This window comes from Protopterus annectens, chromosome 10.part0 (assembly GCF_019279795.1).
Source record: "Protopterus annectens isolate FY-2018-M chromosome 10.part0, PAN1.0, whole genome shotgun sequence".
Lineage (NCBI taxonomy): Eukaryota > Metazoa > Chordata > Ceratodontiformes > Protopteridae > Protopterus > Protopterus annectens.
In genome coordinates, this window is record NC_056744.1 from 1,380,851,693 (window position 1) to 1,380,879,316 (window position 27,624).

A 27,624-nucleotide genomic window follows, 5' to 3' on the forward strand; every position below is an offset into this window, starting at 1 on the left:
AACTTTATTAATACTACCTGACAAATTCTACACATACTCAGATTCCATGCTTGTAGACAAGTATATAAGTGAACTATGTTGTACATACAGTCTGCACCTCTTACCTGTTATAACTGTGGAGGAAATCTTTGTTAACACTACCTGACAAATTCTACACATACTCCCAGATTCCATGTTGATGTTGTACACATACCTAACAATCTGTTATTGCACACACTCTGGTCAAGGCTTGACAGGATGCAGGCGTTAATGTGACATATTTTGAAAATAGCTGCCATACACTTTGGGTGAGATGCTACAATGACAGGTTTGTTCTCATATACATTCTCTGACTATGTTCAGGTCTGACTATCAGTTACATGTCAGCAAAAGCTGTCTATATTTCTTGGATCATCACACTGATTTGTCAGGGGAACAAGTTACCAGGCAGCAGATATAGGCCATTTATCTGGACATGCTGGACAGATCAGAAGAGTTGATGGGTATGACTACGCTTACAACTTACTACCTGAACATTCTTTCACAGTCTGTACAGTTGATGATTATGGTTATGCTTGCAGCTTACTATCTGAACATTCTAGCATATTCTGTACAGTTGTTGGGTCTAATTATGCATACAGCTTTCTATCTGAACATTCTCATAGACTTTGTATGGTTGTGGGGTATGATTATGCATACAACTTACTACCACTCCCGGGATTCAAACCCTGCTGTGTGTGGTAAAAATATTACAGTTAACATCACAGTACACTGTGCTATCAGGGACTTGGTGTGAAGCATTCTAATGTTTTCTGTCTAAGTCTCCCACAGTTGTACAGTATGACTGACCTCTTGGGACTTCCAACATTGTTATACTGAACTTCCTACACATTTTAACTGCGTTCAACAGTGTGGGTAACACTGCTTATTACAACAGTACTATTTAAAGAATGCAACACTACAACAACATATGAAAGCAGAATGTACACAAGCACTCCAGGAGTTACACATTTATTCACAAGATATTACACCTTTATTTCCACACCACCTATATGACAGTCTTCCTGCCATATTGTCTAGTTTATTCAGTATATCTCATACACAATACATTTTTATACAGGTACAATACTTTCTAGAACTGTTATATGTATTTGTTATGACAGTACATGCAAGATTATTACTTACCTGCCTTGCAATGCAGCCTTTGCAGCCTAGCAGCATGGGCTTGCTGGTTCACAGCCCACTCATCTGCAGCTGTCAGAGAAACACAGTCATATTTAGCTTTTACCCATCCATAGTATACAGAAGCTAGGCAATCATTATCTACGTAGTAGAATGAGTACTTACCCAGTGCTGGAGCATTGGCCATCTGCATTGATTCTTGGATCCACTGCTCCAAGTTATCAGACCTCTGCTGCTTCAGGTCAGCATGGTGATGCCTGACCTACTCACTAGTCCGGGGGATACCAGTGGCATTGGTGAGGTCATGGGCGAGACTCTCCCAGGCCTCCACTTTATACTGAGAGCCCAGGTACTGACCCTGCAGTAGTCTCTGCTCATGGTGTTTTACCAGGAGCCATACCATGAATCTGGACTCCTGGGTGCCCCAGCACTGCGCACTAAATCGAGTGCCTTCCCCTACTCCAGCCATTCTGCCTACAGTAGGGAGCTGCAACCAGTTATGGAAAGTATTCGCACCTGTAGGGTTTAAATACGCATGAGTTACCACACTTTCCAGTGATTGGATGGTTTTAAAAAGGCTAAGATATGGACACACCTGCTTACCTAGTGTTGGCATTGCTTAAAGATGTATACCACTGGGCAGATTGAGTTAGCCAGCCTACACATTGCTTACACCAAGTAAGTTAAGCTGTGTAATGCTTAGTGTTGCTTGATATTTAATTAGCATTATATTTTCCTTTTGGCATTGATTTATTATTCATTACACAGCATATCTGTGTCTGGTATCCGTGATTCATGTGTACGTACACTTTATGGGGTCCTGGGGATTTTAACACTTTATTGCAATAACACCTCACATCTGGCCTTATTGCCGTACTCCAGTTCACATATTTATGTTTTGTGGCAGGTTATACAACATCACACTGTACATAGATTCCTTTTACATGTTCAGTTTGTTGTCCTATGGTGAGGATTTGTTCGTTGAAACCTCAATTGTATGTAGTGCTATGATGGCTTACTAGATAACTACTGTGACTGTAGTGTACAGAGTCTTGGGTTCGAGCCTTGTAGAGCCTGTTCGTTTTGTTGCTGGGCAGAAAACAGGCTGTTGGATACAGAATGATTAAGGCACTTTAAAGCAGTTGTAAGCGGGTTTGCGTGGAGCTAAGCACTGCTAACTTCTGGCTACAGTTTCCTACACTCAGCTTCTAAATTGCTTTGTCTGTCTAGGCAGTGCTTACCCCCGCGTGAATGCACTTAAACATGCTTACATATGCTTACTACTGCTTATTTGTGCTTAAACCCACTTACTAGTGCCTTATTCATTATGACACTGACATTTCACATGTGCCTTTCCTGCAGTACTCCAGTTCATAAATATATGTTATTTAGTGGGTTTTGCAACAAAAATATTAGTTATAACACGCTTTGCCATGTAAAATAAACTGTGCTGCAGTGGGACTTGAACTGGGAATGCCTTCTCATTAGGTGAATGCTCTGCCCACTACACTATTGCTGTACTGCTTCATTTGCATATATCTTCCTTGTTATCCTCTTCAGCCTTTTAAGCTGCTTTAACCATAGCTAAGCGATGGGCACACCCGCGCACCTTTGGTTAGCTGTACTCAGATTTTAAATAAAAAAATAAAGGGGTTTCTTCATTTGATTTTTATATACTGTTGCTGTTGTACATATGTGGAACTGTTGGTGGGGATATGTAGACACCTATGAGTGATCTCACTCATTTCTTACCACTTTCTGCTGTTCTACATTGCAGGGGCATGTTTATTCTGGGAGCTCTACTGTAAGACATGCCCCCTGCACTCGTACATGCTCCATGTAAGACTAGGAGCTCAGGCAGTGTGCCTTATTAATATGCATGGTGTGCTTCCATCCTGCTCCTAAACAGGCACTTCCATGCAGGACTAAGCTAGCCTTGCACAGAAGTTTAGTAAATCCGGGGGCATGTGTCCAACCTTTAGGAATCTCCACATAATGGTACTATAAGTTCTTGCTGAAGTATTCTCAGGTCATTATTATTAATTCTGTCTCCTACCTGTGCTTTGTTTGGATCCAGTTTGCATAGTTATTTTTCAGTATCATCTAATTTGATTCCAGTATCTGAGGTTACCTGGTTATCATTAGAACAACTTATCACCTCTTTGTGGAGTCAAATTTATTTGCATACGTTTTTGAAATATAACTATAATCTGTTGTGTCTGAGAATACATTTTAGAATCTACACACAATTTATCAATTCGTATGTCTTTACTCCTTCCACAGCTTATGTATCTATAAAATGGATTCCTATCATGCTCAATATCTTTATATACATTTTCTTCAAAACTTTCATCTTGTCTTATACTGTGCTTAATTTGTTTGTCCAGCTTGCTTATTTCAGTTTTCAAAGCTGTAGGTCAATTTCTTTCCCATTTGTTATATATTTTTTTGTGTTTCACCTTAATCAATTATCTTGTTGTTATGGAAATATATCCCCCTGACATTGTATGCCTAGATCCTGGTGTTAACTTTTTTTTGCACTTAGCCAATTTCTCTTTTAAAACTTTTCATATTCCTTCTGCAGTTTTTCCACTGAATGCATTTCTCCAATTTATTGTACAAAGTGACTGTTTTGTTGCTATATCATTTGTAATTAATCTTCTGTGCATTGGTTTATTTTTTAGTTTGGCAGAATTATCTAAGAAAAAAATAACTTTTATAACCCCATAATCACTGCATTTGTTTTTTTTTTAAACATATGTTGTGAATAATTTTGTAACTAATGCTGATAAATCAATATTATTCCAGTCTATTTCTGGTAAATTTAACTCCCCAGCCAGTATTATTCCTCCCTTCTGTGTTTCAAGCAAGAAATGTATGAATTCCTGTAGGTCACCAGCACTTGCCTTTGGTGATCTATACACCCCAAGAATTGTTATATGTTCCAGGTTTGTCTTTATTTTCATAGTTGCACTATCTATAATATTGGTGTTATCATTAAACACATAATAATCACAGGTCACCTAACTATCTTTAATCCCTATCCTAACACCTCTACCTGATTTTTTGTAAGAATGTCTGTTACAATAAAAACATAAATACCCTAACAGAAATGGTTTCCAGTACTGCGACTATTGTATGGTAGTCTGTAAGGTGGCATAGTAAGGTTAGAAATATTGATAGAGTTATGTAGAACATCTTTGCTCTAAAAAGGTACAGTAGGTATACAAACATAGTAAGTACTAGGTAGAATAGGAACTAGAGATTTGAGATAAGTGAGGTAGCAGTGGAAGGAGTTGTCTAGGGGTAACAGAGCAGAGCAATAAGTGGAATATGTCTAAGAAGAGTCTGTTTTAGTGTGTTTGGTAAAGGGAGGGGTTCTGACAGACAGGTAGCGGGTGAAGAAGGATTTGCGATGAAGAAAAGTGTAGAATATTAGTATAGGTATTGGTGGAGTCATATGTTTGTGAGGTGGGAGGTGAGAGTAGAGTGTGTAGGGAGGGAGTTGATTAGTTGAGTGGCTAAGAGAGAAGAGAGTTGATTGATATAGTGTATGGGGGAGGAAAGAGATGAATGGTTGTGTTTTAAGTGGAGGGTAGAAGTGATTTGTCAGTTGTGTGGTGTGGAGTTTTGCTTTAAATAAAAGTAGAGAAGGGCAGTGGGTGGGAAATTGCGCTAGGGTAGGACAATAATGAATGGAAAGAAAACCTAGTCAGCCAAAACATTCTTTGACCCCAAAGGCAAAAGGCACATTTACTATCTTTTATTTACTTCTTTGCTTTTATAATTTATGATCATAGTGTTCATGTAGAAAAGAAATGCAACACGTGATTATATTCATTTCATTGTTTTGCCCATTTTTATGAAATATAGAGGGTTTATATGTAATTAATGCTTATTTTATAGATGGCTGAAATATTTTTGCATATATATGTATTTTTTTAACATTTGTTAACTGGGAAAGTCTAACTTGGAATGCAGCCAATTTTCAGCAGAGGCCCAAGGACAAATACATGCCTTTGAATATGGGAGGAAACCAGAGCACCTGGAGAAAACCCACATGAATGCAGAGAGCACATGCAGACTCCACACAGAAGGCACCCCAGCCGAGAATCAAACCAGAGAACCTGGTGCTTGCTGTGAGGGGACAATGCTACTGCTGCACCACTGCACCATCCCATAATGTGTATATATATATATATATATATATATATATATATATATATATATATATATATATATATATATATTAGATTAACGAAAAATGTAAAGGTCGACCTTTATAGATCGAACATTTACGTGTTCTAAAATCTTTAAAAAAAAAAAAAACTAAGTAATAAAAACAAAAAACAAAAGGTGTAAGCAGGGGCAGGCAAGGCCCCCTGCACCCCCCCCTACTTAAATATACTAACTCCAAGATCATGCTACAGTGTAGTGAAGGGGACATTTCCAGTTTCCGCACTGAAGTGCACTGTTGTGCGATCTCAGAGTTAGCATATTTTAGAAGCGGGGGTGTGGGGGTGCAGGTGGGCTTGCCCCCTGCTAAAACCCTTTTGTTTATTTTTGTTTTGTTTATTTTGTTTTTATTACATTTTCGAACATTTAAATGTTTGATCTCTAAAGGTCGACCTTTAGAGATTCGAACATTTAAACATTTGTTGTTGTAATATAGGCCCTATATATATATATATATATATATATATATATATATATATATATACACATACACGTGTGTGTGTGTGTGTGGGGGTGTGTGTGTATATATATATATATATATATATATATATATATATATATATATATATATATATATATATATATATATATATATATACATATATATATATATATTAGATAGATAGAGATTTATTTTTGTCATGTTTTTCGAGAGAAAGAACATCTGGTTTATTCCAAAAGAGATAATTTTGTGGCAGAACATAAAATGGCTTTTCTTTCACTTGAAGAATTAGGACTGAAAAATAGCAAAAACAAATTAAACCTGTAGTGAAACAAAAGCCTCAGCCTGTTTGCTACATTCACAACTGCAGCTGAAAACAAGTACTCATAATTATTCTCATATATTAACGGTGACAGTGGACTGCAACTTTACAAATGAGCTCTTAAAATAAAAAGTAGTTTATCTTATGCAGTCACTTCCCTGGATATAAACACATACATATGAGCTTGGAACACTGCTCAGTATTCTTCCAACACTTCCCTCTGGTACAGCACAGATAACCTCCAAATTGTCTTTACTAGAGCTTTCCCTAGTAAATGTATACATTGCACTGGACTCCCACCTCAGATCTGATTGCTCCAGCCTTGGACAGTCTCTTCACTTCAGTCACTTCCACAAATAAATGGTCCAGAACCTTTTAGACTCCCCAGTGGCTTCTGCTATCATGGACCACCCCTCCTCAAAATAGCAACAGTTTATTATTGAGATACAGTATCACCTAAAAACTGAGTCATGCTGTTTTAAAGGATTTCCATTATGTTGCTTTTATATCTCTACCACTGGAGCTACCTTGTTATGTTAGTATAGATATATTTCTGTATATAATAAAATTTTAGCATAAATACTTTATTTAAAACATTGCCAGCAACAGTACTGACATTAATATAATGCTATCATATATTACTTTCACTAATTTCAACATGTTTTGAAAAATGTACAGCTAGGTAAATAATTAAACTGCTGCTACATCACACACAAGCAGAAAACATTGATTAAAAGCTCTTACAGCTGGAGGATATTAGTGCTTTTTTATTTTAAAAATGTGATATATTTTATGAAAACCAGTTGCACCACTGTATTAACTATACTTCACCCCACCACTAGCATCATTAAAAAGAGGGCATCATTACTTCAGAAAAGTTTTAAAATCAGCAGTTAATATCTTTTAACAAATTGAACTAATGCATTTCTGAATAACTACAGATGAAACAACTCATCCAATTATTATAATACAAAATTATTTATATACACCGGTATACTGATGTTTGATCTGGAATTTTAACTTTCTAATAAAATAGATTTTCTTATAAAATCTAGGACTCTACAACAGTTTAATTCTACACCTGGCTTACTTGGATCCTCAGGCATCCATCTGGTGAATGACACAAACAGACCCTCTGGATATTGATACAACAATAGGTTCATTACAGAAAGCTCTGAATATTTCATAATGTAGCTCTACTACATGGCTTCCAGCAAGTAAAATGTGTATTCTACTTTAACACCCAAGATTTTGGCAAAACTGCAGCTTAATTTAGCATAATTTCTTTCATGGCTACTTGAACCTGTTTGCTTTCATTCATTCACAATTACTTGACATCTGAAGTAATTAATGCCTGTTTGAAAATACTGGATTTTAATGATCTTATTTTATTTGGTTGCAGGTGGGCTTAAGTTCCACGCCACAGATAGTCTTGACTCTAATGGTTTAATCGATGCTTTTACTGGAATATCATCTTCAAATGGTAATTTGTCCCAACAGTCCATTCAGGTTTGTGATTAGATTTAGACATTTTTTTTTTTTTGCTGGTTGAACTTCAAGAACTGATGAAATACATTTTATTTCTACATTTACAGCTTGAAAGCAATGGCCGTACTGTTAAAACAAAAGAATGGTTCAACAGCACAGTGTCGATAGATAAATCAGTTGGAAAAGACACTTTCTTTATGATCACATGGCAGACATCAGAACCAGACATTTATGTGAAGACCTCTAGTGGAAGAATATACATAATGACAGACTTTAAAAAAGATACAAATTTAAAAGCAGCTCGGCTTCAAATACTTGGAATTGCAGAGGTACAGATTATATACACTAAATTTCCATTTTATTAATGGTACTTGTTGAAGTACCTTTACAAAACAGTTTTAGCACATTGTACTGAGACACATATTATGGACATGTGAATTATACATTAACCAAATTGTAGCTGCAGTTTTTCATGAATCATAAATTGACACCATATAAATGATAATGCACAATGGAGATGTGCTGGAGCAACCTGAAAATATGGTCATTAGCAATATGGACTTGGTTTCATTCATTAGCAGCCAGTTTAGTAAATGCCATTTGGCTGGAACCAAACAGAACACTTTGGAATGTTTATGTGTGTGCAAGGGGGAGGTGCTTTTTCATTTAAGGACAGAAGCCCTGCATCATCTCACTGTTAAAAAGTCAAACATAAATCACATACTTACGAAGGATGACTGTTAGTGATTCTAGTGCATTACCGGCAAAACCTTCATCTTCTGTGCAGCGGTCTGTTCTGAATTACTACCCACACTGCCCCGGGTTGCGGTTTGCACTAATACTGTTGATGGTGTTTCTGAGGTTGGGAATAAATTTAACATTCAAGATTTTTTTGTTTGTATACATACGTTTGGTGATTCTGCCCCATATTTGTCTAATGGAGATCATGATCTTACTTTAAAGGAAATGATAAAGTCTTTAGAAAGACTATCTGCGAAGTATAAAGCCATTCAAATGGACAATTTATTTTTAAACTTCTGTATTCAGAATATACATGTTCCAGAGGGTTTACACATTTTTAAATACCCTAATGGAGTAACAGCTAGCTCTATGTTCTACCATGAACTATTGGAATTGTTCGACAGAATGGAAATAGGACTCATAAAAATAGTAGTACATGGCAATTAACTAAATTGGAAGATGAATTTTGTATTTTAGACAGCAGTATAAAGGTTGATCTACTTTTCTCTCATCACCTGCAGGATTTTCAATATGTATTAGAGAAGGCTGAACATTACAAGACAACTGCCTTTAAACATAAACAGAAGAAAATGATAAGGGACATCAGTGATTATAACAACAAGACTGTTTATCCAAACTGCCCAGGGAAGAGTGGTTCTGGTAAACAAATACCTAATTTTGACTATCAATGGGTGGAAAATGTTATTATAGATGAAAGAGTAGAAGGTACTTCAGGAAGAGATGTTCCTCCGAGATCTAAGAGATTAGAGGAAAAAAGGGAGAGACAAACTAACAATTATTCTAATCACCAAGATGGCTATATGGAACAGGATTTTTTGGTGGGCAAACTATCAGAACAGGCAGTCCTGGAAATAACATCTATGACTGAGGCATCCAAAGAGGCTGGAGACATTGTGTATGCTCTAGGGGAATGTAAAATCTATAAATTTTCACCTGTTGTCATTACCCATGTCTTTGGCTCACTCTTCCAGAAAGGTTTTAAATTTGTGCTTCCAGTAAACCAAAGATAGTTGACATTTTAACTGAATTAAAGTTATACACAAGAAAATTAAATTTTAAATGTATTATGGCCTCCAAGAATGAAAATATGGGTGATGTTGTGCTGAGCAGAAGTAGTACTTTTAATCTGCCCCTTGCACCATCCATGTTTGTTTTTTTCTGAACAACTGTGTGAAAACAGTGTTATGGAGTTGTACTCTAAAAAGAGACGTACATAGTATAATCTCACACCAGATGAAAGGGAATTACTATATGCTTTGTGTAATGACAAAACCTTGCGTATTATAAAGCCTGATAAGGGTGTAGGGTCATTTTAATGAATCACCATTTGTACTCCTCCAAAATGACAGGACACTTAAACAATGGGGAATTTTTTTCTGAGGTCCCCTGGAACAAGATTAACATTGCCTATCATGGCATGGATTTAATTCTGAAGGATATGTTTATCACTTTTGACTTGCTACTAAAGACCAGAGATTTTTTTGTGGTTAACAACCCCAGGATCCTAAAGATGTTTGGGATCACTAAGATCCACAGATCAGTGACTGCCCCCCCCCAAGACGTATAGTGGCATCAGCAGGTTTGAATACAGAACCACTGGCCAAATATGTGGACTTTAAACTCAAAATCTTTTTTCAATCACAATAAGTACATTTTAAAAGACTCTTGGCATTTTCTTGCTAATTTTGGCATTTTTGCATGAGGGATTGTTTGTTACTATTGCTATCAAAGATCTTTTTTTCTGTTATCCATCATGATCAAGGGTTTCTCAAAACTATTGTTAAAGGTACTGATTTAAAGAGTGTGGTCACCAATTTAGTGTTCCAATGTATGGAAATGGTTCTCACCAACAATTTTATTTATTTCAAAGCTGAATATTATAAACAACATAGGGGTGTAGCAGAGAAACTTCAGCCCCTATTTTCACCAACATGGTGCAATGGAAATGGGAGACCACCACAGTATTTAATTTTCCTTTTTTGCTATGGTTGGGACCTATTTGAGATACCTGGACAACATCTTTATCCTGTGGAAAGTAGTGACGATGATTCGGTACTGTTTGTCAATTTTCTCAATCATTCGACCAACTTTCTACATTTTACCTACCAGTCTAATGAACATTCAATTACATTTTTGGATGTTATGGTGTACAAAAACTTGGTATCTGGTAGGTATGAGTCCAACATTTCCAGGAAGGACACCTTTTCTAATGCCTACTTACATATTGACAGCCAGCACCTTTTGTGGCAGAAAAGGAGTTTAATCAAAGGGCATTTTTTATTAGACTGAGTAGGCTGGTGTCTGATGACTGCATTTTCAATAAAGAGGCTTTAAAATTAAGCAGTTCTTTCAGGGACCATGAGTATCTGACTGAGGTGTTGGAAGATCTGTTTAAGTGGGTGTCTGAGCAAAGGAACATTAAATATGGTACCCTTTTATGACATCCTAATATGTTGCAACATAACAAAGCAATTGATAATCTTGACAACTTATTGCAAGTTACTGGGGTTGAATTCAGCAGAGACATATGTTCCCTTAAACAAGTTATCACCAGTCATTGGAATGTGGTACTTAGAACTTTTGGACTGGCTAACCAGTTGGGAAAACAGCCCAAATTTGTCTACAAGAATACTAATAACTTAAAATGTATTTCTGATACATTTCAAACAAAGATACATATGATGTTGTAGTTAGGAATGCAGGTATGAAATCCTGTGGTGCTTGTAAACTGTGCAGGTTTATTTTGCAGGGTGCACATTTTTTCTGTACCAGGTTATTCAAAACTGATTTCTTTTGGAGGAAATTACTAATTGTGAAACAAAAGGCATAGTCTATATTGCTTTTTGTTCATCTTGTCTGGCATTTTATGTTGGCAAGATTATTGGACCATTGAGAATTAGAATATATCAACATACCTATGCTATCAAAAAAGTCCACAATGTAAATGCCTTGTAGAAGCACTCTGTCTGCTGTAAGGATTTTAGGAAGTTTGCTTTTACCATACTGGAAAAAGTACTGCATCCCATTAGGGGAGGTGACTGTGAGCTTTTATTAGAGCAGAAAGAGTTGTTTTGGCAGTTATGACTTAAGTCATGTATTTTTCCATTTATTAATGATTTCATCTTTATTAAACCTGTCCTGAAAGCTAAGGCTGGTAATATATAAAATGCATTATATGACGTTTTCTTTGAGTTCAATATCTTTTTAGCTCAAAATGTTCTTAATGTATTGTTCTTGTCAATATTACATAACTACTGATTGTTTTCACATGCCCCAGGATTCAGCAAGCTCTGCACAGTGTGCAGGAATAGTGCAAGAGCTGCTGGAGGCAATATGGCCACCGAGAGATCCAGGAGCAAGTTCCCGGGATGTGCACAAGTGCTCCTGCACTATTCCTGCACAGACACAGCTCCTGTATGCTAATTACCCCATCTGCAGGAGATAACCACGCAAATGAGATGAATTAGTGATCCAGGAACCTGGCAGCTGTCCGTGCAGGAGTAGTGTAACCTGCAGAAATGTATTTGCCGAGTAACCGAGTACATTTCTGCAAAACGGAGCCATGACAGCTCCAAATAATGGGTGTGTATAATGTGGAAGGCATGCCAATGGCCAAATATATGGCCATTGGCATGGGAAATAGTTTCAAAATAAAAAATAACTTTTATTTATTTTTTTGGCCAATTTCGTCCGTTTAAGCATAGGGCAGTGGTGCACAAAAGGGATCGGCCCGAAAATAAAACTTAAACCTTGTAAAAAGCTTTTTAGGAAAAAATCACAAGTTTACCATTATAGTCAATGGCAGGCAGAAGACAACAAGGCCAATGAATAGCGGTTGCTAAGGGGGAAGACTCAGTGTCAGACTTGTAACTAGGCATTAGCAGTCAATTCTATGCAAATGAGGGGAATGATACTGAATCACAGATTTCTCCTCATTGCTAGCCAGCACCTAACCATGTAGGTACAGGAAATCCATGCTGCAAGCCTAAGAGTTAGCTAACATCATAGAAGGGGTGTGTCAGGCATACTGTAAGCTTACTGGAGCTCTGTGGCTCGGGTTTGCCCTTAGCTTAGCAGAGCTAAGGAAGAGGGTGTGTCTGAAGCTGCCTATCCGTCTTTACATTGCCTAAACAAGTGTGCACACCACACACCAGGTTGTAAATAAAAAAAAAAAAAACAGAAAATAGCAGCTCCGTTCACATCTGAGCACTGGGTTTGCACTGCACGCATTTGGGCTTAAACAGTAAGGCAATGGGAAGGGAAAACAGCAGTAAGAAAGTAATCAAGGAGAACTAGCATAGCTGGCTGGTGAAATGTATCAGCATCAGCCAATTACACAGGCAACAGCCCAGCTCAGCACACTACTATAAACTATGCAAACACCTTTCCCTCTAGTTTTTCCCACAAACTCTACACCACTGGTGTACACAAATGGGGAAATTTTACCTAATAAAAGCAACAAAGTGATAGGGGCTGCTTTTGCTTTCATAAATCAACATGTGGAAGAGGCTGAGGGTGGTGAGGATGAGAATGCTGGTGACCAACCCACAGTGAGTAGAAGGAGAAGAGTGTACAGACCCAGGGTAACCTACCAGGGGCTACATGAGCTGGAGAAAGTTGAGTACTATAGGGTGGACAGGGACCTCCTACAGCAAATTGTTGAGCTGTGCCGACCACACTTCACACACAGAACCAACAGAGGGGAACCCATCCCAGTGGATACCAAGGTATGTGTAGGCCTAAGAATACTAGCCACAAGTACCTTCCAAAGGCCAACTGGAGATATCATGGGGATCTCATAGGCATCAACATCCAGGGTACTGCACCAGTTCCTGGATGCCATGTCAGCACATGCCAGTGAGCACATATATTTCCTCAACATGCATGAGGCATTGACCAGCAATATGCGTCTCTTCCACCAAATAGGGAAATACCCTGAGGTAGTGGCTGCTATAGACTGCACACACATACACATCAAAGCACCACCCAGTGAGCAGGGTAGAGTCTACATAAACCGCAAAGGCTTCCCCTCCATCAACTGCCCAGTTATGTTCAATGTCCAGGGCATTAAAATGAATGTGTGTGCTGGCAGCCCTGGAAGCTATCATGACTCCCACATCTGGCATATGACGCAGCTGTACCAGATATTTGCCAGTGGTGGGATCCCATATGGCCACCAAGTGGGGGATGCTGGTTATGCACTGGAGCCATAGCTGATGACAGCCATCAGAAATGCACACACACCCAAAAAAGAACTCCATAATGAGGCACATGCACAGACCAGAATCATAATAGAACATGTGTTTGGGATGCTCAAGTCATGGTTCTGGTGCCTGGACATATCTGGTGGAGCCTTGCAGTACTCACCAGCTACGTGTACCCAAATTGTCATGGTATGTGCCATGCTACACAATATGATTCTGTGTAAACAGCTGCAGCAGGAACAGCATGGGGCAGGGTCACACAGCCCCCCACCATTGCTAAGGCCATCACAGAGTGACTCAGAGGAGGAACAACCTGAGCCTATCCCAGTAGGCAGAAGGAGGCATGCCCAGTATGCCCAGGCCTTGGCAAAGAGGCAATGCATAGCACATACACTGACACGGTAGGAACCCAAGGAATGACACCTCACTCTGACTCGCACATACAGTAAAAGGGATGCCAAACATGACACTACCTATGCTTAACCATGTACAGGGAGTGTACAATGTGCATCCGACATAGTCAGCCCTCCAGCACCATCCTCAATACTGGTACAACTACAAGGTAAGTCACGCTCACTATCAATTGCTGAATATATTAGTATATTCTGCTACCTGAATCTATGGTATGGATGTGAGCATGTTAAGGAATCAGGTGGCTTAATGGGATGGCAGCAGATAGTAGACACCTATATTGGCAGCATGAAATCCTTAACAAATGCTGCTGTCAGCATAGTAGGCAGTACTAGACAAGGTGACAAAACCCACTGCAGGACATGTGATGGGCCAAAAGTGTGTCCATATGACACATACATGCATGTCAGTGAGGCTCACATACCCAACAACAGTCTCAGCCAGCAGGACAGGTGCAAACAAACACTAAGAAAGGCTGTGACAAGGCCTCTGCTTCATGGCTATAGAGAACAGCCCCCTTTCAGACCTACACAGACAGATTACAACAGGTCAGGCAGTGGGATGCTAGTTCTGAAGGGTAAGAAGTCTGAAACTGAAATGTAAGTCAATATAACCTAAGAACTGTAGTACACTGTTATGCCTCTAGTCTGCATGATAGGTCAGAATACAGAATGAAATGGAGAACCTGAAATACCAGTACAGTCAGAGCAAATGTTTACAGTTGTCCAGTTGTCAGGTATATTCCCCCCCTCCCCCCACAATCTTATGTAGAAATGTAGTAACATGTACGTGTAGGTATAATAATAGTGGAGCACAGACTACCTGAGCTGGCCAAAGTAACAGGATAGATTGTAGCACGTGTACAATATGCAGGGCTTTTTGTGTTAGGTTGGTGTGTGTTGTATATTGTATGAAAGTGGTCAGAATGTAGGCATGGAGTGTTGTGTCATGGTGGCTAATGGCCAGTACTGTTGATGACAGGGCCAAGTTCTCACAACTGCACTGCCAAACACAATGCATGCCAGCAAGACACAATCCAGCAGTAATCCATACTAATTGTTCGGAGGTAATATCTGTCACCATCTGAAGGATGCACATGTCATGAATGTGGGCCCAGACATACAAACATTACACAGGTGGAAGTACCCTAGACAGGGAGTGTATAAAATATTACTGTCAAATGGAGACACCTTTGGAATTGTACATACAGGTTAGCAGCACATTACTTGGCTGTGTAGTATGGAATACTGATGTAGTCTGGCCAAACACTGGCAGACCACAAAAGGCACAGGTATGAAGTATTGAGAAACTGCTGATGTCCCTGCACAAGCCAGCATAAGTGGAATGCCTCACATATATCTGTGAGTCAGCTGCAAGTAGCTTCCATAGCACACATGCACCCAGCTCACCCCACCATCAGCCACAGGTACCTCACAGGTCATATCCCTGCTGTTGGGAATGAGTACAATATGACCCCATCTCTGTATGGGAATAGCCACAGAATGCAGCATACTGAAGAGGTGTCCCATGCAGGTGTGGCCCTAGCAGTAAGCAGCACCCTGCCAGCATCCATACCAATGGTTCAATAAGGACAGAAACTATTGACATTAGCACCTTGCACACCTACCCTGTCACCCCAGGGGAATGTAGTGGCTTACAGCCTGGGACTGTAGGAGTGACACAATGCACCAGCCTGCTACAGATGGTCTGTATCATTACCAAATGCCCTACAGTCCTCTGTCAAAGGCCTGTGTCTCACCCGTACTGCCAATGTTTGTTATCTCATGGACCCACAAATAACAACATAACACAGTCCACAGATCACAAATGCAAGGCCATGTCGACAAATTGTAGTAGCATGTCCACCATGTCCTACTGCATGAACTGTGGACCAACCCCTAAATACTGCTGAGATGAAGTGATAATTACAGGGATACTTATTAGATAATGTTTGCATAATGTTCAAAAGAGGATAGAATAACAGAGGGGGGTAGAAGTATGGACGTCATGGAGTGTGTGAAGTCTGAAACTCAGATGTGTGCACATACTATCCCTGCCTGCAAACACAGGAATGGGTGATCACAAACCTGCTCATAAACCACAATGTGAAGGGGTAATGACCAGAAATATGAGCCCTGCCTCTGGGTAACCTGTGTGAATCTGTACAGCTGTGAGGTATGGCCACAGCAGGATATGGCCATACTGTCACATCGATGGATGTACAAGCATGGGATCCTCAGCCACCACAGTACCAAGGTGCTGAACCACCCATCAAGTGTCTGCAGTTCCCCCTTCAGAATGGCATGATTGTGCAAGAATATGTAGGCTGCAGACCATAGTATTGGACACAGCTTCATTCATCTTGTGTTCCCCAGGAAATTACTGCAAGCAAATATGTATACCTGTCAGTAGTTGATGACATAAAACATCACAGTGTAAAACAATACATATGTCTAAATATCTCTGCTAACACCAAAACCATGTAGCAGAAGAAATACAAACACAATTAGTTACAGTATCCCATATCCTTTGCCCATTGTGACCCCATATTGTCAACCGATGTACACATATCCTGCAGAAACAGGTTGCTAGCTGTAGGTATAGAATACAAATGCTTGCACTGGAGTACAACCTACCTGGAGTGGATTCACACATCCAATACAGAAGGTCATACTGGGCATGCTCCCACACTTAGAAAAATGAAGCCCATGTCTGACAAAATACTGAAAGGTCATACTGGGCATGTTCCCACACTTACAGAAATGAAGCCCATGTCTGGCAACAACAGTGGACTATACATATCTGTCAGTCACAGATGTCTGTGCACACACTCCATATTGCACACCAGTCAGGCTTTGCACACACACATTGGATAGGAATACAGACATATATCCAAGGACAACACACTATAATAGGCCAAACGTACACATACATAGATTTGTGGAAGAGAGTGACAGACAGTGACAAAGAGCTTCCCATCATGAGGCCTGTCCCACCCAGCACACATCCAGTTGGCCAATACCACATGATGTGCAAATGTCTATCGCTGGAGACATTTGATTCTGGTATCCTTCAGCACTATAGTGTCTGGGGTGCTTGTGATAACTATGTAACATGACTGTACAAGTCATTACTCATTTAGCAGTTGTATACACATTGCTGTTAAATGTAAACCTGTGTGTGACTGAGTGTTATCTGTGCTTCCAGATGAATGGTTTATGGCCCATTCACACACACTGCACTCCCCATTGCCCTACTTTGGCAAGCCTGCTGATGTCATTCACCTTGAAATACACCTTTAGGGAATGAGTAGTCCTATAAGCTCTGGTGTGTGCTATAACTGCATAATTCTATAGTGTGATGTACTAGTTAGGTGGGATTTCTAATCCCAGATGTAACAACTGTGTGTGTGTGTGTGTGTGTGTGTGTGTGTGTGTGTGTGTGTGTGTGTCTGTGTGTGTGTGCGCGTGCGCATACGTGAGTGTGTAGGGATCAATGCTTTTGAGGCCATTCACAGTCACTACACTTTCCATTGCTCTACTTTGGCAAGCCTGGTGATGTCATTCACCTTGAAATACACCTTTGGGAAAGAGTAACCCTATAAGCTCCGTGGTGCATTCTGTAATTATGTAATGCTATAATGTGTCGCACTAATTAGGTAGAAGTTCTAATCCCAGACATGGCAATTGTAAAACTCTGTGCATGCATGTTTGTTTGTCTGTGTAGGGATCAATGCTTTTGAGGCCATTCACAGTCACCACACTTTCCATTGCCCTACTTTGGCAAGCCTGCTGATGCCATTCACCTTGAAATACACCTTTGCAGAAGGGCTAATCCTATAAACTCCATGGTGCGTGATATAACTGTGTAATGCTATAGTGTGATGTATTAGTTAGGTAGGAGTTCTAATCCCAGACATGTCAACTGTGAACCTCTCTGTGTGTGCTTGTTTGTATGTATAGGGATCAATGTTTCTGAGGCCGTTCACAGTCATCTCTACTTTGGCAAGTCTGCTGATGTCATTCACCTTGAAATAAACATTTGGGGGAGGAGTAGCCCTATAAGCTCTGTGGTACATGCTATAACTGTGTAGTACTATAGAGTGATGTACTAGTTAGGTTGGAGTTCTAATCCCAGACATGGTAACTGTGAAGCTATGTGTGCATGCCTGTGTCGGGATCAATGCGTTTGATGCCATTCACAGTTGCTACACTTTCCATTGCTCTACTTTGGCAAGCCTGCTGATGTCATTCACCTTGAAATAAACCTTTGGGGAAAGACTAGCCCTATAAACTCCATGATGCATGCAATAAATGTAGTACACTGTAGTAACAATGCATAGCTAGGTAGGGGTTTGAATCTCAGACTATCAAGTGTGTGTGTTTGTCGTCAGTACCCTGTGTAGAGGTAGCTGTGATTGTGTAATAACAGGACATATTGTGGGGTGGGTTTTGCAAATTTCTTCTCCTGAGGGCCTATTATATGTCACAATGTCCACCTTACAAGGACAACAGATGTCAAACAGCAGAGTGGCTGGTGTAGAAAATCCATACCCCTACATGTGACGTTATAAACTGTGGAACAATATAGGCAACCCTTGTATTACCCAAAGAACACTCTCCACCCATGTCTCATACACAAACACACTTGGCTAGGCAACAACCACTGTGTTGGTAGTTCCCTGCATATTGCCCACAGATAGCAACCACACTGTGATTGCAGTGGACTACAGAGGACATGGCACCCTGTTCCATCCCAGCAATAGGCAAATAATTGCTTGCAGTGGTCCTTTGCTATGTCCCCCACTGGATGCCTGCAACAACTGTAGAGTCAGCAAATGTAACCCACAAAGGAAATAGCATGCCTTATACATATGCCCCGTATGGACAGATGTCATGAACACCAGTGAATACCTGCATCATGCTGTCAGTGTAGGTGCAGGATCAACCTCAGTTCCATAGCCAGTTGTCACCACATGAGGTCAGGAATGCCACATCAGATGATAACACTCTGTCCCACACAACATGCCCCAGACACCCTAAATACACTTCCACATATCACAGAACATGCATGTGGGACATGTGCACATCCCAGACACCGTCCATGTCATGGAATATAGAACACATACATGGCAAGCATTACACAGCACTGGCCACCCACAATAGTGACTCAGATGAGTGGATGGTGAATGCAATACCCACCTACCTGTGTGGGCCAATCCAGAAACTACACACCTGAGCCACACTGCAGACCATGTGACCTGATGCCAAGGTATACCCTTTGCTTAGCCTTGTACAGCCTTCTGGCACAGTCAGCCACTACACACCTGTGAAGCAATGAACCCATGCATGTCAGTACTGGCAAATCTGTGTCTGTGTGTGTGTGGAGATTAATGATTTGGAAGCCATTCACATTCACTACAACTCCCATTGCCCTACTGAAGCATGCCTTCTGATGTCGGTCACCTTGACATACCCTTTGCCCATATATCATCCTGATAACCTCTGTGGTGCTTGTGATACCTGCATAATACTGTAGTGTAGAAAACTAGTTAGGAATTCTAATCCTGACCCTGCCAACTGTGATCATGTGTGTGTGAGTCCCCGAGAGAGTGTGGTCATGTCTTCTTTGACACTTGCTTTTGTGGACAGGCACATGTACTACACTTACCTTATTCCCTTTTTTATCACTGTTGCTGATGTCACTAACCTTCAAAGATACCTTTGGACAGCTCTCCAGCATGTAAGATCTGTGGTGCATACAATAACTGCGTAGAAATGTAATAGCAGTACATAGTCAGGCAGGGGTTTGCAACCCCTTACTGGTAAGTGTGTGGCACTAACATGTTTAACTCTTACTCTCCTATCCCCTTCCTTTCTTACTTTGTCTCTGTCTGTCTCTCTCACTCCCTCTCTGGTGGATGTGGAAAAGTACACTTGATTTGCTTAGGCAGCAGCTTGTGTTTTGTAAGTGAGGCTCATGATCAGCTGATGGCCTATGCATGAATTGCAGTCCCCCATTAGCTGACTGCATGTGGAACAGCTGTGGTAACATTCCCCATAGCCAATTGCATGGAAACACACTCCTATAACTAGGAACATAATGTGGCTGTTGGTCTTTTTCATGCACTGTGAGCAGGACTTCATGTTGGTGTTTTGCAAACAGCATCACAGAGGGTAGTGGGATATACCTCTTACAACATACACTGTGGAGACAGGCCAACAAACAGGAGGGGGATGTTCCAGACTTGAGGACAGAATGTAAGTCTTGCTCTTCTACATTTGAAGTAATGTTAGACTAACAGGGTTTGTGTGGATATGGCTGGTCTACATGATTTAATACCTGTCATGACAGTGTTATGTGGTTGAGGTAACTCTCACCTGCAGAGCTATCTGCAGACTGGCCAGTGTTTGGAGTCTTACATGTGTTGTGTTACTACTCACAGATATCCTATCTTTAGAAATGCAGTAGCATACGATGATGATTGCAGTCAGTACATGGTGACAGCCATGTGAGTTACTGACTTCATATCCCTCAGAAGACATATGTCACAGCAAACCTTGTTACACAAATAAATGTATGAGTTTATCAGAGCAACATGACAATATTGGACTTGTGTTTGTGCTTCTAGCCATAACTCCAGCCACAACTCTGCCAACCTTTGTACATATGCCATGCAGTAAGAGGTGCATATGTTCAGTACACCATTATTTACTGACATCATACCTGATAACAAGCCAGTGAGATATCAGACTGCTAGACATGTTATAGTAATGGCTTGTTGAGCAACTACCCTTCACTCTGATGATGCCATTCAATCGATGGTGAAAGCGCTTAGTGTGTGGAGCAGCACTAAAGGCTTTGGAATTACTCTGGTGGTCGTGGTCTACTTTTTGTTTTGCTAGACATGCTATGTATAGTAGGGTTTATATTTGAGGACAAAACCTGGACATGCTGTTGTAGTGTGTACAGTAGTGAGGTCTGTGTACTTATGGTGATTGTCAACAGAGTGTGTATTGTGTAGTGTGTACAGTAGTGAGGTATGTGTACTTATGGTGATTGTCAACAGAGTGTGTATTGTGAATATGTACCTTGGCCTTTATACAGACTGTGGTAGATGTCATTGTTCTTGGTCCTGTTCTTTCTGATGTTGCATGGTACTCCAGTGTATGGTACCCTATCGGCGTACATGTTTGTAGGGCCAAACCCACACATGTCCCATACCACAGTCAGGCATCGGAATACACTGTGTATTGGCCCAGCATATATATAGGGTTAGCGTGTGAGTGGCACATATGAGGATGGTATTGATCACATAGTTCATATACTGTTATATTAAGCATGCTTACCATATGTGGCTGTTGCTCTATTCAGATTGGTTGTAGGTATGCGCTTTCACACAGGTGTCTGTTACTCTGTGCTGTTACATGCCTGTAGAGCCTGCTATATTTGCAGGTACATGTACATTCCCCCATAAGAAATGTAGGCCAGTATTGTGGCAGTCTGCCTGTAGTTTGCACAGTGCTTTGTGACATGCCTAGCAGCTCAGTGTACTTACCCAGTAAGATGTTATGTCCAGATATTTGTCAGATGTGCTGCTGCCAGGCCACCATAACTGTTGTGTATTTCTGACAAGCAGTGGGATGCTGTACAGATGTATATCACTAACTAGTGGGTAGTATGTGGGCTTGTGAACTCTGGTCCTTCAGTTGTTATGTGTCAGGACAGACAGGATTGTGTGAATGCATAAACTGTGTGAGCATATCTATTCCAGTATTTACGTGATATCCCCATTTACATGGCTGTAAACATCCACTTTATCAGCCTTGGTCCACACGTCTTGCACTAAGGGGTTCTGTGTATACCTCTGGAATGACCAAAGTGTGTCAGACTGTCCACATTTATTGGTCATATCTCTGCTGTATTCCACATGACCATTACTGTGATATCTGTGGTACTGCACTATGATGATCATATGATGTCTGTCAGTAACTGATGGTGTACATGTCAATATCAGATGTGACTTCCCACACACAACATTCTGTTAAGACAACCCCTGTTATAGTAGCAACAATCTACATTTATACCTGTAGTACATACATGACACCCCCTTGCACTAAGAGGTTGCAACTATTGGTGCTGAGGTATGACTCCACTACATGTTCTGGACATATGTTAAACATATATGTATATATATATATATATATATATATATATATAGATATATACATGTATACATATATACATATACATACACACACACATATATATATATATATATATCTACATATATAGACATATATATATATATATATATATATATATATATATATACATATATATATATATATATATATATATATATATATATATATATATATAAGAAAACGCAATATACAGATGTATATAAATATATATATATATATATATATATATATATATATATATATATATATATATACACATATCCTTATGTGTAAACATGACTGTTGTATATACCTTCCCAGATGTATCACACCATATTTATCTATGTGTATATTTACATATAACACCATATGTGATTTAACAGTAACAAGTATAACACAATTGTAGAAGTCATAGCAGTTGTCCAATACTATTCAGTATGTATACTGACAGATATATTGGAAAAAACAACAACTGTCTTCACAGCTGTGATGTCTTAGTAGTTAACTGTTGTGACTATAGTGTACAGGGTCCTGGGTTCAAGACCTGCAAGGGCTGTTTATTTTGTTACTGGGCAGAACACTTGCTGTTGGATACAGAGTGGTTAAGGCAGTTTTGTGGAACTTTAGGCGGGTTTGCACAGGTTTGCGCGACAGTAAGCACTGCTAACGTACGGTTAAGCATACAGGCGCTTACACTGTGTAGGTTTCGCTTACTAGTGCGCAAATGTGCTTAGCATTTATATTGCAACAATGCTGAAACCTGCTAAGCATGGCTTAGCCATAGTAGCCGGTGCGCATATTCCAGTCTGATAAAATAGCAGGGTAATGACATCTTTAATAAGTGTATTTAATTCCATGTACATAACATGCATCTATGTGCTGTCATTATAGTATCAAGGAGTGTGAGTCTACTTCCTGGGACACCTGAGTATATATGGCTTGTACAACACTCTTTTCCATTTGAATGTGTTACATACATGGGTAGTATCCCAAGTTATATGTAGTCACACTGGCATGTAGTGTATTATTACTGTACTACTGTTGACAGTGCTTTCCTAAGTAAGAGTAGATTGCAGATTGTAGTACTGGAACTAAACACCCCTGCTTGTAAAGATGGACTCTGAGTCCTCACTGTTGTGTTCTTAGTGTGTGAGCTGTGTCTCATTAAATATTTCCTAATGGATACTGATCTGACGTGTGGATATTAACTGTAGACTACTGTGTGTATAGGACATGTCATTGAGGGCTGCTGTCATGTAGTAATGCCATACCTATTAGTGTCAGATGTCTATCTGTCAACACATTCATCCTAATGCATAGCCAGTTGGCTAGCTGATGTCTGTCTGTCCTTTGTACAATTGTGCAGATGTCAGGTATCCATCTTGGCTGCATACAGGCAATCTATGCTTGACTGACACTGACATGTCTTCCCAGCTGTGTTATGAATGCCACAGCTAGGAATCCACACCCTGTATGCACCACATGCCATGAATACCTCAACTGCACTACCAAAGTCAACAGAACACATTTGCTACAGGTCTCCAAGACAGACACTGACCATGTTATGTAATACATGTTGCATACATGTCAACTGGAGCACCTCACTGGCCCTCTGCAAGAGGCAACCAGATGATTGGATGTTGCATGTTACTCTCATCCTGAGGATCACCCCGTAACTCTCATCTTGAGGATCACCCCTGTGGTATCTGTTGATAGATGGCCTGCTGAAAAATGGCAGGTGGCATGATACCACTGTACCCACATCCCCTACTCTTCTCATCTCTCCATGGACAATATCCTGGTACACACCTAGGAACACCTGCACCAATCAACCCCAGTACTGACAAATATGTACGTGTGCATTACTGAGAATAACAGTGTCTGTGTCTTTGTAGACCTGCAGTTGATAATATCCTGAGGCCCTTCACACCCACCACACCCCCCATTGCCATAGTTAGATGTGGTTGCTGCTGTACCAGACATTACATGTACCTTGTTACATTCTTCTCTCTAAGGGCTACCTGGGGCTTGCAGTACCAGCATAACACTGTTTTACAAATGGGTTGATAGGCATGGGATACCCTCTGAGTTCTGGAAAGTGTGTGTGTGTGCATGTGTGTATATTTGTAGGATACAGCATTCTGAGGCCACATTCTCCTAATACAATACACCTTGCCACACAGTATTAGGGATAGTGATGTTGCTGACCATAGGAGAGCCATGACAATGCACCACCCTACTATCCCTGTGGCATGTGCATTAGATGCATATCCCTGTAGCAGCACTCTTGGGAAAGACAAAGGATTGTGTTGCAGTCCATGTTAATGTGTGATGGTGGGTATGTCAGAGTGTTATCATGGGTTTCAGTGCATACAATATCCACTGTGGGGTGTGGGTGCTGGGTATACTGTCTTTACACCATGACACCCCCAGTACATGTCCCATATTCCACTGTATGGGGACCACTGTCACCATCAACCATACAGGTAACTGATAACACTATCCAGCCCAGTTAAGCATGTGCTGTGTGCAACTTATCTGTAACAGAATGGACACACTAACAAGGTAGTTAGCACTGATAAACTCAAGTCTCTCAGATGTGTGTATGTCTGTTATGTGTTTGTCAATGTGTATATGACAGTATGTCACACTATGTATTCTCCATAAACAACTAGTACATCCCCCATTACCATACTGTACAGGCCTGGGAATATTCTTCACATAACATGTACCTGAAACACACCTCATACTAAAAGCTGTGTGGTGTGTGCAATTAAGGCCGCACACATCAGTAGTATTACATACCTAGGTGGAGGTTCTAGTCCCAGTGTTGCCAAGTAAGAGTGTGTGTGTATGTGAAGGAATCTACTTCCATTTGCAGAATATACATGTCCCAGGAGGTCATCTGTCTGAGAACTGCCTGGAAAATGCTAACATTTCACAGGTATCATCCTGTGGAAATACATTCCATCACAACTAGTGGTAGATGTGTAAATACCCTCTTCCCCACTGTATAGGTGTAGAGGAATACTGGGGTTGGTATATATATATATATATATATATATATATATATATATATATACATACATATAGCTGGTTGTGGCTCTTGTGGACACAGCCACCATCATTGCAGTTACTGTTGAGTGTATCCCCTCACTTAGCTGGTCGTAATACTGTACAGTTCATGTTAACAGGTTAAGTAGTTGTCTATCACGCTATCTGTGGTTCTGCAGCACCTCTCACCCTTCGAAGGGTAGGGCTGTGACACCCACACCAGCACACATATGTTTACCAAGTTGAGGATTGCACTACATTGAGGAAGGGGACATATACCCTGCCCATACCATCGTCAATGACATTAAACTAGCAGACTGCTTATTTCCCAATGTGTTGTTGTGCCTACTCTGTCTTGTTGGAGTTACATAGGCTAAAATGAGTTTCTTGCACAGGTACATACATCCATGTCTACAGTATTCTCTGTGTATTGCATCAACATCAAAGCCTCTGTGTGTGTTATACATAAACATGCGGTGTGTACCACACAGTACACTTACCATTGTCCACTGTAAAAGGGCTGCTGACATCAGCCACCATGCACTCACCTGTATACACCACCTCCAGACCTATTGGCCATGTGGTACATGCAGTAACTGTTATACAGACCTGTGACAAGTATTCACTTGTACCCAGGATATGGCACAGCCAAGGTGTCACCACAGTGCCATACCCCTTGTAGGATACAAAAGCAGACCATCATCCTGCTGACACATGGACACCTTCAACACAAACAGAATACATTATGGAGACCAAAATCACTCATTGTTAATAGCAGCTATAATGCATCATGGCTGGACAGCTACACTTCCTGATATGTAACCATTAAACGGTACTGCTGACAACATGTTACACAGCATTACTTTGGTACACCATAGTACAGTCACCCTGTTCATCAGAACCATATTAGCCTGTCCTTGCATCGATGTTATGGATGACAGGGATGTGGCGCAGGTATCAGCATATGCACAGGCTGTGTTGTTGGTTTGCCAGAGTCCTAGGCTAGGCCATACATTTTACATCATGTGTGTGAGTGAGGGGGCTTAATTGTTAATTGGGGTGCTGTGATGTGGTGGGTGTTGGGTATGAGGTTGCCCTAGCTGTGTTGGTAATGTGTGTGTATGCATACACACAGTTCTACCATGTGGCTGCCCTATACAGAGGTTGTTGGACAGCTGCAGACTGTACCTGGCAGGGTGTGCAATTCACCATCTCTGGCCATGGACACAAGAACTGTGCCTGCCAGGGTTTCCACGGGCACCACCAGGTACAAGCCACGATATGCTACTCTCCCCTGTTGATGACATATGTCAGATGGATCGAGATCTCTCTTGGGACCGGTCAGGGCCATGTGCACGTGGCCTTCTGTGATGTGGTGTGGACAGCATTCCCCCTGCAGTGCTGGGGCTGGTACAGCCACTACGGGAGTGGCTCTGTGTTCTGGCACGTCCACGTTGACTTCCAGCTGTTGGTGTTGCTGGCCTACATCCATGTGGCCGTCGCACCACTCCCACCATATGCTTGAGCATGGACATTCCACGGTTGAGGATTCCCGCCATCTCACTCAACCTTCTATCCATGACCTCTGAAAAATAATGGAGGGCACCTGCAAAATCACGGATGTTGTCAGTAACAGCTGAAGGAGTAGCCCTCTGCAGCCTCAGAGCCTGTCTGGTGTACCTTTCCATATGTGTCTGCACCTCCATGATGGCCTGAAATATGCATCTGGTGGCACTAGATGTGGCACTTCTACAGGGTCATGATGACCAGCAGCTCTCCAACAAGCACCCCTGTACATCTGCCTATGTGGTGCCCCACCAGACATCCAGCTATGGCTGCTGTGTCCAGACGCACTTGCCATAGATACCGCACTGTCCTGTCCCATGCCACCAACTGCCCCTCAGCTATGGCCACTGGTGATGAGGTATGTCTAGACAATGTGACTGTGCGCAGGGATTGGGTGGATAACAGTGGAATGTCAAACAATGGCACAGCTTCAACCCCTGGCAACTCTGCCTGTGCCTCAACACACCTATCATCATTTTCAGTGTCTGTATGGACACCAACATCAGATTGCCTACAGGAGGGACCCTGACTCACCTCACCACCTGTGAGGGGAAAACAAGAAATGCACTTTAAGACCTGTACATCACTGCTTAACAGTACACACATACACACACATACCCTGACATTCCACCATACTAATTACCTGTCCCTGAGTTTACAGAATGCCCCTAGTTTTTTCTCTTATTTTCCCCATCCTGCATCAGTCTTGAATAATTGCCATCAATAATACCAATCATTAATGTATCATTTGTCTAATTGCTCAGATAACTGATTACAAAACATGACCTGTTA

General features: G+C 40.8%; 1 protein-coding gene across 1 annotated transcript in view; it reads left to right on the top strand.

Moving 5' to 3' along the window:
* LOC122813606 (calcium-activated chloride channel regulator 1-like) overlaps positions 1–27,624 on the top strand; it is a gene marked incomplete at its 3' end in the record, with an annotated part of 1,902,671 nt that overhangs the window by 1,603,423 nt on the left and 271,624 nt on the right. The window contains 2 exon segments of the mRNA XM_044086018.1: positions 7,564–7,670; positions 7,757–7,978. Of these exon segments, the coding sequence (XP_043941953.1) occupies positions 7,564–7,670; positions 7,757–7,978 (329 nt within the window).